A 14169-nucleotide genomic window follows, 5' to 3' on the forward strand; every position below is an offset into this window, starting at 1 on the left:
ACATTAATTTTGTTCAGAGTACATTCTATATGTTAATAGTTGCTGTGGGAGACATAGCTTTGAACTACATTGTGTCTAGTCCCTGTTACAGCAAACATACAGTTTTGCTTAATGTGTAAGCACATATACACAATCATTGCCTAACCTCACTGTATGAGCATATCCACAGTGAAATGACCATGCTGAGAGATACATACATACAAGCTCATGTTCTCCTTTCCCTTGGAAAACCTAATTGTAAATACTCTGCCATTCTTAATTTCCTTTTTAGTTATATAATTGAGATTTTATGTATGTGTCTACTTGATGATCTTCCTGAAAATAAGAAGCCTATCAAGAGTGATTAGAAGGCCTAGGGATATAGCTTAGTGGTAGAGCACTTGCCTAACGTGTGTAAAGCCCTGCGTTCCATCCCCAGCACTGCTCCCCTGCCCCACAAAAAAAAAAAAAAAAGGAAAGTTTTATTTTTTTATTGTCTTGGGGAAAGTTGACTTTTGATATGAATATTCCAGAATAGAGTTCTTAAAAGACTCTATTCTGGAATAATTCTTTTTTTGTAAACAATTACTTTTTATTATATTACCCATTTTTCCTAGTGATAAGGATTTTTTGAAGAGCTTTCTTTGTTTAATCTTATATTTATTTCAGAACTTTGTCACTTTCATGTGAGAATATGGTCTTCTAATAGAATTTAACATATTTGCAAAAAAATCATGAAATAAAAATAAAGTAAATCAAAGGTAATATTCATAAAATTGTTGCATATATAAACTGTTGTTGTGTATGTTTATGTATAAACTTATAAGCATTTTCTTTTTATATTTTAATTGTACTAAAGTGATAACATATGTCATAATATTTGAAATTATCAGTACAGGGATTCTTTCCCATGTAGTGCTTGTAATGGATGGCATGCAGAAACTGTCACAAAAATAAATCAGTTTTATATGGGATTAGTTTCTAATGAAGGCAAATTTACTATTTAAATGTAATAACCTTTTTATTTCCCAAAGAAGATTAATGAAATATTTTCCTTCTCCCCCAAAGGAGCTACTGCTTTCTGGCATGCCAGAAATTGATGTGAGTGATTGGATAAAAAATACAGAATACACAAGTGGCTATGAAAGAGAAGATCCAGTTATTCAGGTAAAAATCTCTCTAGAGCTTAAAATGAAGTTAAATTTGCCATTTAATTTTGTAAGCTTTTCAGCACTATTGGATGATAACCTACATTAATTAACAAAGTAAAGTTTCCCCATAAATTTTTCTTGTGGGAATATTGCATATAAAAGCTTTGTGTGAAATCATTATTGATAAATGAGTTTCATAGAATAAACTATGCTTTATGAATATTGCGTATTTCTTTGGTATTGAGTCTATATTTGTTCTAAAATATGAATTTTTGTTGTTAGTGGTTCTGGGAAGTTGTAGAAGACATTACTCAAGAGGAGAGAGTTCTTCTATTGCAGTTTGTTACTGGCAGGTAAGAAGTGTTTTTATGATGACATAGAGAGAGTTTAATGTATTTTATTTCTAATGGCTTAGAAAATAACCATAGAGAAAAATAAAAATAACCATAGAAAATAACCATAGAGAAAAAAAAAACTTATTGGTATCTTACCTCTTTTTACTATTTTAGGTATTAAATAAAGATTTATGTGGTACTAAAGATAAAACATTTATAGTAGTACTTGATAAATGTTTAACACATTGAAAAGACAGTTCCAACTAGGACTTTTAAACAATAACTTATTATACTTAAATAATCTTATTACATCTGAATAATTTGTTTATCTTTGAAGTATATTTTATAATTTGGTAGTCTTTTCATTTTACAGTAGCCAAATTTATAATCTTTATGTTACTGACTTGTGTTTAGTACAAAGGATATTCAGTTTGCCCTGGATAAATCATAAATATACACATTGACACACAAAGCACATTTTATATATGCATAGCAATTTTGAAAAATTTATATATGCATAGCAATTTTATCAAATAAGAAAATTCTTATCAAAACTTTGCAATGTTAAGATTCATGGTCTAAAAAATAATTTGTGATTAAATATTCTTTGAAGAGTTCACTTATAGGGTAAATTAAATATAATAATGACATTAGAAAATAAAATGTCTTTAATATCGGATAAATGGATTTTCAGTTTTTTAAAAAATTTTGTATTCTAGTTTGTTATATATGACAGCAGAATGCAATACAATTCATATTACATGTATAGAGCACAATTTTTCATATCTCTGGTTGTATACAAAGTATATTCACATCATTCGTGAATATATTGTTTTCTTCTATTGGTGAAAACATAGTTCAGTTTTTGCATGAGTAAATGTGTAGATCTTCTGAAAGTTAGGAAACAGAAAATTACTTCACCAGCAGTAACTACTATAAACAATTTGATGTTACATATCTCTTTTTCTGCACATTTAAAAAAACAACCATCAATGTGTATCTATATAAAGCATATATAATTTTGTAAAATCCATTATTTTCTTGTTTTAAAAGTAGCATATAACCAGTATAGAAAATTTTAAAAATGGAGACAAAAAGAAAATTGTTAAGTAATCTCACTATTTAGAGATAACTACAAATAATATTTTGCTTTATTTTCCTAGTCTTTTAACTATATAAATAGAAAAATAGTTGAGTCATACTATAAATCTAATTTTAATTAGTAAATGAAACATGACTTAACAGATTGTAGGCTAAATGTATGAAAAAAACTTTGTTTTCAGGTTTATTTGGTGTCTGAGTACCAAAAGATACTCAAGAGATTTGAGTGATTTAATAAAAAGAATTAAACATTAATTATATTTTCTATGTAGAAAGGTTAAAAAATTCAGATAAAAAAGATTCCCCTCCCATCTTAATCCCTAACGATTACCATTATTAACATTTTGGTTATTCTTCTAGAATTATTTCCATATATATAATATTCCACTGTTCTTATTTATATTTTTTTGAATTTAGGAGTAGATTATTAAAAATTGTTCTGTTTATAGATTATATAATTTCTCAAATGACTACCTCTTCTCTTTATTAAACTCCCTTAATTTCTCTTATCCTTTATTTCTAAAATTCCCTATTTATAAATAATGCTGTACAAATAAGGAATTCTAATGCTTATATCCTCATGGGCCACTCTGATTATTTATATTGGATACGTTCTTAGGAGGAAAATATTTGGATATAAGAGTATTTGGGGTAAGGGGTATAGCTCAGGGGTAAGAGTGATTGCCTTAGCATGTGCAAGGTCTTGGGTTCAATTCCTAGCACCTGAAGGAAAAAAAAAAAGCAAGATGTTAATTTTTATAACATTGATACATATGATTCATTTACCTTTCAAGGAGGTATCATTATTAACATTTGGAATGAGGAGATTTAGTACCTATTTTTTTTTTAGTCAACACAATGTATGATCATTTTTATTTTGCTATAATTTCTTATCATATATAACATTTTGTGTGGTATGAATTGCCTTTTATTTTTGCCATTATTCCATAGTCATATTTAAAAACTCATTTTCTTCCCCTTTGGGAATGAACCCAGGGCTTTATACATGCTAAACAAGTGCTTTACTTCTGTGTTTATACCCTTATTTCTTTTTAAAAATTTTGAGACAGTTCCCCTAAATTGCCCAGGCTGGCCTTGAACTTTCTGTCCTACTCCCTCATCCTCTGAAGTAGCTGGGATTACTCAGGCTGGCTCACTGGCTCCTTTGTTTTCTTCCTCCCTTCTCTCTCCATTCATCCCTCCCTCCCTCCCTCCCTCCCATCCATCCATCCATCCATCCATCCATCCATCCATCCATCCTTTTCGTGTTAATAATTGTCTTAATGAGTGTAAAGTGATATTTTATTGTGGTTTTTGATTTGCATTTACCTGGAGATTAGTGATGTTGAGCATCTTTTCCTGTGTTTATTGGTCATTTGTGTATCTTTGAAAAAATGTGCCATCCTTTGCTGATTTTTTTTTTTTAAATCATGCTGTTTTGTATTGTAGGTGTTTTAAAAAATATATTGTGAAAATCAGTCCCTTATCAGAGTTTAGATTTCTAAATATTTTTCCTATTCTGTAGATGATCTTTTAATTGTATTGACAGTGTCCTTCAATGAACAAAATTTAAAATTTTGATAAAGTACAGCTTATCTGTTTTTTATTGTGTTGCCTGTGCTTTTGGTGTCGTACCCATGAAATCATTGCCAAATCCAGTGTCCTGAAGCTATTTTCTATATTTTCTTCTAGGATTTCACAGTTGTAGCTCTTGTGTTTAGGTCTTTGGTGCATTTTAGGTTAATTTTTGTATATGGTTTAAGGCAGGGGTCCAAATTTTTTTTTTTTTCCTTAAATCTAGTTTTCCTAGTGTATTTCGTTGAATAGATTGCTCTTTACCCATTGAGTGTTCTTGGCATTTTTGTTGAAAATGATTTGGCCATCAATGCAAGAGATTAGTTCAGGGCTATCTATTCTACTACATTGGTCTGTATGTCTGTCTTTATGCCACCATGCACTGTTTTAATTACTATACTTATAAGTTTGAAATCAGGACGTGTAAGCCTCCACCTTTGTTGTTTTTCAAGATTGTTTTGGCTATTTTGAGTTTCAGCATTTTTTTAAGTGGACTGAATTATGCTTTATACTATGAATTGTGTTAAAAATATTTCAAATTCTAGTCATGTATTACCTATTTAAATGCTTCCTTGTCATAATTCTAATTATCCAAAAGCATCTTATTAAGCATCTCTTATTTATTTATTTATTTATTTATTTATTTATCTATCTATCTATCTATCTATCTATTTATTTATTTATTGCTTGCGATTCTGGGGATTGAATCTGAGATCTCATGCCTGCTAGGCAAGTACTTTACCACTGAGCTATATCTCTAGCTCACAGCATCTTATTTTAAAAGCAACCAAGTTTTTTCTAGGATCAGTTTGTTTAATCATGATATATACACAGACTAATTTTAAATATTAATTTATTTTCAAATATGTAAGAATTGAGAGCTTATAATTAAATCCTCTATAGCCATTTACCCAATATTAAAATTTCTAGTAATTTGTGTTATGCATTAACTTTTAGCTTTCCTGTGGCCTCATTCTGTTAGATGACTTTTTTTTTTAAACACAATACCTTTATTTTATTTACTTTTTTTTTAAATGTAGTACTGAGGATCAAACCCAGTGCCTTATACATGCAAGGCAAATGCTCTACCAATTGAGCTGCAACCCCAGCCCCATATTAGATGACATCTTAAAAATATATTTGGTGGGTCTGGGGTTGTGACTCAGTGGTAGAGTGCTTGCCTAGCATGTCTGAGGCACTGGATTCAATTCTCAGCACCACATATAAATAAATGAATAAAATAAAGGTTCATCAACATCTAAAAAATAATTTTAAAAAATACATTTGGTATTCTGTTTATCTAGAAAGAGAAATGTAAAGAATTTTCTACTATGAAAAATAGAACAACAGAAAACACTTTAGATCTAGATATTTTTCACAAAGAGGTAAACCATTTGGATTGCAACATGTAAGAGCCTTTGTTGCTTAAATTAATCAATCAAACATTTATTTATGTAGCAAATATTTAATGTCTACTAGGTGCCAGGCATTTTAAAAAAATATTTTTTTAGTTGTTGATAGACCTTTATTTTATTTGTTTATATGTGGTGCTGAGAATCGGACCCAATGCTTCACACATGCCAGGCAAGTACACTACTGCTGAACCCCAGACCCAGCCCAGATGCCAGGCATTTTGCTAACTCCATTGATACAGATATAAATATGACATGTTTGAGCCATCAAATCAGTCCCAGTTTAGTAGGGAGGCACAAGAAAGCAAACTACAAATGCACCTTGCTAAATTAAATAGTAGATGTATGTGCTGTGACCATTTTTAAGTATAGTATATAGTTGATAGAAATTTGGAAGGGTAACTGGCCACAAATGCAAGAATGAGTTGGGAATTTTGTAGACTAAGAGCATCTCTTATTTATTTATTTACTTATTTATTTATTATTATTTCTTTCAACATGCTATCTTGTCATTGTTCTAGAGTTGAATATATTCTTACTCTAACTTAGAGCTTGAAACATATCTGTTGGACAAAATGTTTTCTTTCATGATAAGAACTTATGATACAAACTCTTAGTTCCAGGGTCCCGCATGGTGGGTTTGCTAATATCATGGGTGGAAGTGGATTGCAAAACTTTACAATTGCTGCTGTGCCATATACCCCAAATCTTTTACCAACTTCAAGCACATGGTAAGTTAGTTTGTTTAAATGCGTTGTGCATTGTTTTGGTTAATTTTAAATGATCAGAGGTCTAACTGTTATATATTGAAAGGAAAATCTCAACTATGATCTCTGTTCAGAATTTTGGAATCATATATATATAAGTCATTACATAGCTTTTGTTGCCTTCCTTTTTTTGGTTGGGAAAATATTTTGAGAAACCCTAACTACCTAATGTTTAATTGAATATGGTTCAAGTATCACTAAAATTCTGTTGTCAAAAGTATCACTGAATTACTATCACTTGAATTACTACCCTTATAAATTGCCCACCCTTGTTTATTTTACCCTAAAAGGAATTTATTTTCTTCTACTACATTTTCATGCTGAAAGAAACTGCAGTGCAGCAGTTTTTTTTTCTTTTTAAATACTACTTCAGGGTTTTCCAATTTGAATGCAAATTTTAGAGTGGTTTTATGTTAATTATGAGTAGTATTTTCACTGCTAGATAAAACAATGAGAATTTTCATGGATTCTCTGTTTAATGGTAGTATATTTTTATTTTAAAGCATCAACATGCTCAAGTTACCTGAATATCCAAGTAAAGAAATACTCAAGGACAGACTTCTTGTGGCACTACATTGTGGCAGCTATGGTTACACAATGGCATAATGGAGTCCAGAAGACCCATCTGACTACTGATGCACAATTCAGAGTGGTAGAATCAATTTAGAAAACTGTCAACAGAGAAGCAGCCTAAATGCAACCCATAGGCAGGGCTGATGCTTAAAATTTATAAAGGATCAAGTTTTCTGTTTTCTTTCTGTTTTCCCATTTATGTTTTCTCTGTGATACAGTTTGAGAATATAAAAATCACAGTAGACTTCATTTTAAAAATGTTAATTGAAAGTAGAAACTTTTTTTTCCCTATTTCTTTAATCTGATTTAAGATTTTGTTAAGGCAAAATCTTATTCTACATTCCACATGTGCTATGTAACTGTACTGTTAAAAGGGTATTTTCTCTTATTTTCCTATATATTAAATTATATGAGGACATCCAACTGGTATGTTCTATTGCATGTAAAGTGCCATTTATATTTTGGAAAACTATTGTATAGAATGGATTAATTTAGATTGTGTATAAAGTTACAAATATGTATTTTCCCACGTTGTATCTATATTGCAATGATGTTTTTTTAGCTTTTTAGTATTTTAATATATAATATAAAATTTAGGCTGATTAATAACAAACAGCTGATGAAATTAAATCTGATTTATATATTAGAGCTTAGACTATATTATGAATTATTTGCATTTTTCCATGGTCAGTTTTCACATGTACAATATTGTGGCTTTGAAGTTTTTCTTATGCCTTATTTTAATTTGTAATGAAGGTAAAATTAAAATATAGTATTTTACTGTATTTCTTTACATTTGTCTGTAAACTCTGATGACATATTTGAAGAAGTAATCTGTTCTGTAGGTTACAATTTAAGTATGTAATGTTTTATTTCTTAAGTTTGCTTTTTGTAAACTTTTGCTCAAATGAAATGCCTAAATACAGAACATTGGGTTTTTGAATTTTTGGATGATCCAGTCAATTTGTTTGTTTATTTATTTATTTTGGAAAAGCCACACAGGATAAGGACATGCATTTAACAGGAGGCAGGCATGTTCCAACGTTGTATACTGATGGAGCACCTTGCTTCTGGCAACTAAAAATATCCAGTGGTGTTTTTGATGAGCAGCCAGTGTATTTGTTCAGTGACATTTAACCAAGAGATTTATACACTGAAAGTAACAAAAACATGACCCAAACAATATAAAAAATTTTCTTTATTATCTAGGGCTCTGTTTTGTTACTTTTTTAATATTAAGAAAATAATCTCAAGAAATTACATGAAATATTAGGAATTCTTTAAAAACTAATCTAGTTTTGAAAGTCTTAATTGGTTTTTGTTTGTGATTCTAGAATTTAACAGTTCTCAGCACCAGGATGAGTTCAGAGAACTACAGTCTGCTGTGTAGTTGAAAAGCATTAATGGATAGAAAATGGAAATGAGGTACAGAGATAGCCCTATTGGTTACAGCTCAGCATTGGCCTGTTTGAACGTGGTTAAAACATTTGACTGCTTACAGATTGACTGAAGCCTGTCTGCTGTATTGGCTGAAACTTAGCTATTTGTTATGAGAATATACTCCTAAATGATGTTTTCAGTTTGTTATATAAAGGTCCAAATAAGAGACTTCATCAGGCCAAATTAAGTTTAATGATTTCTCCCTTTTGGTTGTCCTCCCAATTTTGAGAGATTGACTAAAACTTTGGACTTTTGCACCATTCTCTGCCACCATTATAAATAGACTTAGTTGGTCTCAATATGGAATTCACATGTGAAAGTGTCACTTCACTTGCATAATTCTTTATGTTCTTGCTGGTCTAGTTGAAGTGAGATCATTCAACACTCAAGGTTTGAGTGGAGATAAGGTGCACCGGGGGATTTTATGATGACTTCCAGGAAAATAATCCCAAAAGATTGAAGTGTACTCCTGAACAAGAGCTTCTATAAACTGAAATAATCAAAATTAATCAAACTTCAGGCAGTGTAAATATAGTTTAACAGTATTTAAGTCCAGTTGATGTATAGTGTTGTATTCGGCCTATGTTGTTGGTGAATACCATAGTTTGGTATAGAATGGTCTGGTTTAATGAAGTATCCAATTGTATTGTTAGCCTATCATTGCAATTAGTAGTGGCGATTGAACTGAGGGTCTTGTGTGTGCTAAGCCTTCATTCTATATCTGAGTTAATGTCCCTAGCCCAATTAAGTATTTTAGAACACATGTTATCATATAATTTTTGAAGGGTGACTTTTAAAGATTTTTTAAAAATTTTTATTTTTTTGAGATGGAGCCTTGCTAAATTGCCCAGGCTTTCTCCAATTCGGGATCATTCTCCCTCAGTCTTCTGAATGTCTGGGATAAAAGGTGTGTTCCATGGGCTGGGGTTGTGGCTTAGCAGTAGAGTGCTCGCCTCGCACATGTGAGACCCTGAGTTTGAGCCTCAGCACCACATAAAAATAAATAAGTGAAATAAAGGTATTGTGTCTATACAACTAAAAAAAAAAAAAAAGCATGTTCCAGCCCCACTGGTTTTTGGTGGGTGACTTGATTTATCTACACCTCTGGGAATGTCTGGTTGGCCACAAAATGCAAGATTTTCTCCCAATTGAATTAGTTTCAGGTTTAATACTACTGGTATCCCACAAGTGCCAAGAGTGAGCCCTCTAGGAACCCCAGTGGGAACCTTCCCTTAGTAGAGAGGCTTATGTTTATGAGCCTCAACAATGGCTCTAAATTTGTCCTTTAAATGAGAGCAATTATCATGGCTCCTGCTTTCATCATAACAAAAATCAGGGCTCCAGGGTTCCCAGAGAGCTCTCAATTCTGCTTTTAGGACACAAGAATGCCATCCATAAAAACCTGGAGATACAGCAGGAGGCAGAGCTTACAGAGCGCTGTAATCCTGGGGCACCTGACATAATTTGGATGTATTCAAAGGAAATATGTATGGTTTGGTTTTTTTCAGTATTGCGTGCGGTATCTGCCACTTTCTACACTCCAGCCCTGCAGAGACTGGCAGGAGAATCGGGTTGGAGCTGGGTGTGGTGGGGTGGTGGTGAGAGTCCGGTGAGGAAGGGCAGCCTGGTGCCACCTCTGCCCCACCCAGCACCATCCCTGCTGCAGCAGCTCTGCTGAGCTCTTGAGGTTGCTTTGGGAACATCTTCAGTTCACTCTTAATCCCATGGTGGTCACTTCCCTTTATGTAGTGGCAGGAAAGAAATGTCCACTTTGGCTATAGTAGCCGGGCAGTAAAGTCTGAGTTGTGACGTGATTCCTTACACTAAATTCACCAAAGCATAACCTCAGAGGATGTTAAGCAAGATTCCTCGTTTTTTGCATTAGACTCAATTTCTCTGCAATTTTGACACCACCAAAATCCTAAGCTTGGATCCATCAAGATAGTCATGATGAACTGGATCACTAGAAACATCTACATCTGTTTCTTCCTGGTGGCAGTGGGTCTTAGGCGTGTCAGTCCTGAGTGGAAACCTCCCTCCTGGAGTCCCCAAAATGTTTTCCAAAGCATTCTTTTAAAATGCCATCTCTCTCAGAAGTGCCCTCTGCTATATTTTCCTTTATGAAAAAATGGGAAAGTAGTTTTGAAATCCCACATTACCTGTCAGGAGAGTTACACAAGATGTGAACCAGATGCCAAGTGTGCAAGGATGTTACCAATGCCTGTGCCTGCAACCCACCTGCAGGGAACAGACGGAAGCCACTGCCCCCAAACTGGGCCCTCTTTTCACCTGACCTTCTGAAAGGAGAGAATGCAGTGAAGTGGATTTTTTTTTTTTTTGAGGCATCTCTTATTTTGGTTTGGGGGTTTTCCATATTTTATATATATATATATATATATATGATCAAGAGAATTCCAAAAGTTTTGGTTAACAGGAAATAAAATTGGAAGTGGAAATAAAGAATGGAATGAAACTCAGCTCTCCCCAGATTGAACACATATGGGCATCACAATCTATTGAAACAGCTACACTTTTCCCTGCTGGGAAGGCACCTGTGGCTGGAAGGTCTTAAAGCTCACTTTTTCTGTCCCAGGGACTTTTCCAAGCTTTTTTTTTTCAGACACACTTGACAGTGGAGCAAGAGCCGTCCTCCGCCCTCCCTGGTTCAAAGGGTTGCCATTGTTTTTTTGCTCTTATTTTCTCATCAAATCGAGACTTTCGGGAAAGTCTGGAAATATACTCCTTTTAAAGCAGCAAACCAGGAAATATATTCCTTTTAAAGATAATTTGAAAATTAAAAAACAAAACCGAATATCTCAATAATTGCAAGATGCAGTGACTTTTTCCCCAGGCTGGGCTTAGAGGTATCCCCAGGCCCGACTCTGGAGCTAGAATGATAAGCAAGGGCAATGTCGCCCAAAACTTGCCCAGGGTGGTCTGGGGACCAAGTCAGCTGAGAAGCTGGCTCAACCCCAAGCCCTCCTTCTGAGTCAGCATTCATTCGAGAGGCAATCGCTGCCCAGGAACTCTGTGGGCTCAAGCTCCACGCATCTTGTGGCAGTTGTAATCCAGGGTGGTGGTGTAGATGGTCTTGGGGTACTTCGGGTAGACAATGATGGTGCTTAGGAAGCGTGTGGGCTTGGGGCGGTGCTCAAAGCGCACCTCAGCCTTGTAGTTGCGCCCTGTGCCATTGGGGATGCAGGTGACTGGCTGCAGGAGGCCACTGCCAGGCCCAGGGGCAGCTGCACATCATCAATGAAGTGTCGCTCCGAGTCATACTTGATTGAGGAAGTGTACCTTACTTCTATTGATGGTAAGGGGTCAAACTCCACACCTTCGCCAAAGGACAGGGGGCACAGCTTTGGTGAGCAGCTTACAGCCAGGGTGTTGGGGAGAGAGGCTGGGTTCGGGGCCGCTGGGGTCACCACCGCATCGGGCTCCTGCATTCCGGGGGCCGGCGCGCGCTCCCCGCCGCCAGCGCCATCCCCGGCCGCCGCCAGCCCCCAGTGGCTGGGGCTGAGGGCCAGCCCCGAATCCGGGCTGTCTAGGACGCCGTCGCCCTTCTTCTTCGTGTCCACGAGCTCGGGCACATCCTGCAGGCTCAGCCGACCCACCATGGCTGTGTGCGTGGCGGGCTCGGTAGTACACGGCGTGGGGGCCGCGGATGAGAGGGACTAGAGGGGCGCACACGCGGCCCGAGGCGCTGCCCTCAGGTCGGCCCTCGGTGCCCGGCTGCCCCGCGTCGTTGGGGTCTTGCCCCGAAGTATCTAGGTTACAGATCATGAAGGATTTGATTGTCCTCCATTGTTGACTCACAAAAAGCTTCCTTTACCTGGTTAAAATGCCCCTGGGCATCATGCATTAAAGCCTGGCATCATTTATTCATAGGAGTTTAGGAGAGTGGGGAAAGAGGAGATCCTGTTATCTTGGGCATAGGCTTCCCAGTGCCTGTTTCATAAAGGGATGGACTTTTGTTTTCCACAGTGGGGTCAACCTATAATACCTTTGGCCAAGGCAATTCAGTTGATTCAGTTAGCTTTGCCTAGGGCTATTGTAATATTTTACTTACTGTTTTACAGTTTATCCAGTGAAATGGATACACCCCTGTTGCTGATGTCTCCAATAATTCCCCACAAGAGAAACACATTTCTGAATAACCTTTTAGTTACCTGTTACAGCACCAGGTTTCCTGCATGAGTAAGTTTCTATACAACCAGAAAACATGCACTGAAACTGCCAGTCGAATGAAGTCCCCTGTAAATTTTCAAATGGCCCATTAGGTAATAGAAACATACTTAATGTTTTGTCTGCTCAGGGTTGTGGGTTACATAAATGGAACATTGGTCATAAACCTTTTTAGCAATTTTAGAACAGTCACCATACCAATATTTTCTCATAATTTGGATCATTTATCTTTCCATGAGGAGTCATAAAGTGAAGAGCTTTTAGTACTGGAAATTTTAGAGACTCAGACTGGTGGCTGTCCAGGCACTCATGAGCCTTGGCTTGGTACTAGATTTATAACTTGTACCAATTTTATTTGTTCAATTCAGGTATAGCACTATTTATTAAACAAATTGTCATGGGTAATTTGACTTGGATCAATCAGATATCATTCCAATTGCATATCTTCACAATTTTAGTACTGCCTGACCCAGCATGAAAATCTGCCTCAGTATTTCCTTAGTATTTAATTAATTCTTGTTCTGCTTGATATTGGGTTAGCAATTTTTTATTCTAATTTGTTATACATAATAGCAGAATGCATTACATTTTATATTACACATATAGAGCACAATTTTTTATATCTCTGGTTGTATATAAAATATATTCACACCATTCATGTCTTCATACATGTGCTTAGGGTAATGAAATCCATCTCATTCCACCATCTTTTTTTAGCTCCATGACCCCTCCCTAGAGTTCATCTAATCCTCTCATGCTTCCCTTCCCAACCCCACTATGAATCAGTCCACTTATATCAGAGAAAACATTCGGCATTTGGTTTTTGGGGTTTGGCTAACTTCACTTAGCATTATATTCTCTGACTCCATCCATTTACCTGCAAATGCCATGATTTTATTCTCTTGTATTATTTATTCCATTGTGTATATATGCCACATTTTTTTTTTATCCATTCATCTATTGAAGGGCATCTAGGTTGGTTCCAAAGTTTAGCTATGGTGAATTGTGCTGCTATAAACATTGATGTGGCTGTGTCCCTGTAGTATGCTAGTATGCTCATATGTAGTCCTTTGGGTATAGACGGAGAAGAGGGATAGCTGGGTCAAATGGTGGTTCCATTCCTAGTTTTCCGAGAAATCTCCATACTGCTTTCCATATTGGCTGCACCAATTTGCAGTCCCACCAGCAATATATGTGTTCCTTTTCTCCCACATTTTCACCAACACTTATTATTGTTTGTGTTAATAACTGCCATTCTGACTGGAGTGAGATGAAATCTTAGAGTAGTTTTGATTTGCATTTCTCTAATTGCTAGAGATGTTGAACATTTTTTCATATATTTGTTGATTATATATCCTCTTTTGGGAAGTGTCTGATCAGTTTGTTGGTCCATTTATTGATTGTTTTGTTTGTTTTTTTTTGGTGTTTAGCTTACTGAGTTCTTTTATACCCTCAAGATTAGTGATGTGTGAGTAGTAAAAATTTGCTCCCAAGATGTAGACTCTCTATTCATCTCACTGATTGTTTCTTTGTCAAGAAGAAGCTTTTTAGTTTGAATCCATCCCATTTATTGATTCTTGATGTTAATTCTTGTGCTATCCCATTTATTGTTCTTGATTTAATTCTTGTGCTATAGGAGTCTTACTAAGGA

The 14169-nt window shown here is 35.2% G+C and overlaps 1 protein-coding gene and 1 pseudogene across 4 annotated transcripts in view; one reads left to right on the forward strand and one right to left on the reverse strand.

The window, feature by feature from the left end:
- Nucleotides 1–7836, forward strand: part of Hace1 (HECT domain and ankyrin repeat containing E3 ubiquitin protein ligase 1) — an 82826-nt gene extending 74990 nt beyond the window's left edge. For all 4 annotated transcript variants that reach the window (XM_078019556.1, XM_005330121.5, XM_021729714.3 and 1 more), the window contains 4 exons: nt 1048–1146; nt 1413–1483; nt 6171–6284; nt 6824–7836. In XM_078019556.1, coding sequence (XP_077875682.1) covers nt 1048–1146; nt 1413–1483; nt 6171–6284; nt 6824–6926 — 387 coding nt within the window. In that variant the 3' untranslated portion in view covers nt 6927–7836. The remainder of the gene's footprint in view (nt 1–1047; nt 1147–1412; nt 1484–6170; nt 6285–6823) is intronic.
- A 3487-nt stretch (nt 7837–11323) lies between these two features.
- Nucleotides 11324–11967, reverse strand: LOC101974850 (refilin-B pseudogene; annotated as a pseudogene).
- Between the last annotated feature and the right edge of the window lie 2202 nt (nt 11968–14169).

Source organism: Ictidomys tridecemlineatus, chromosome 8 (genome assembly GCF_052094955.1).
Source record: "Ictidomys tridecemlineatus isolate mIctTri1 chromosome 8, mIctTri1.hap1, whole genome shotgun sequence".
Lineage (NCBI taxonomy): Eukaryota > Metazoa > Chordata > Mammalia > Rodentia > Sciuridae > Ictidomys > Ictidomys tridecemlineatus.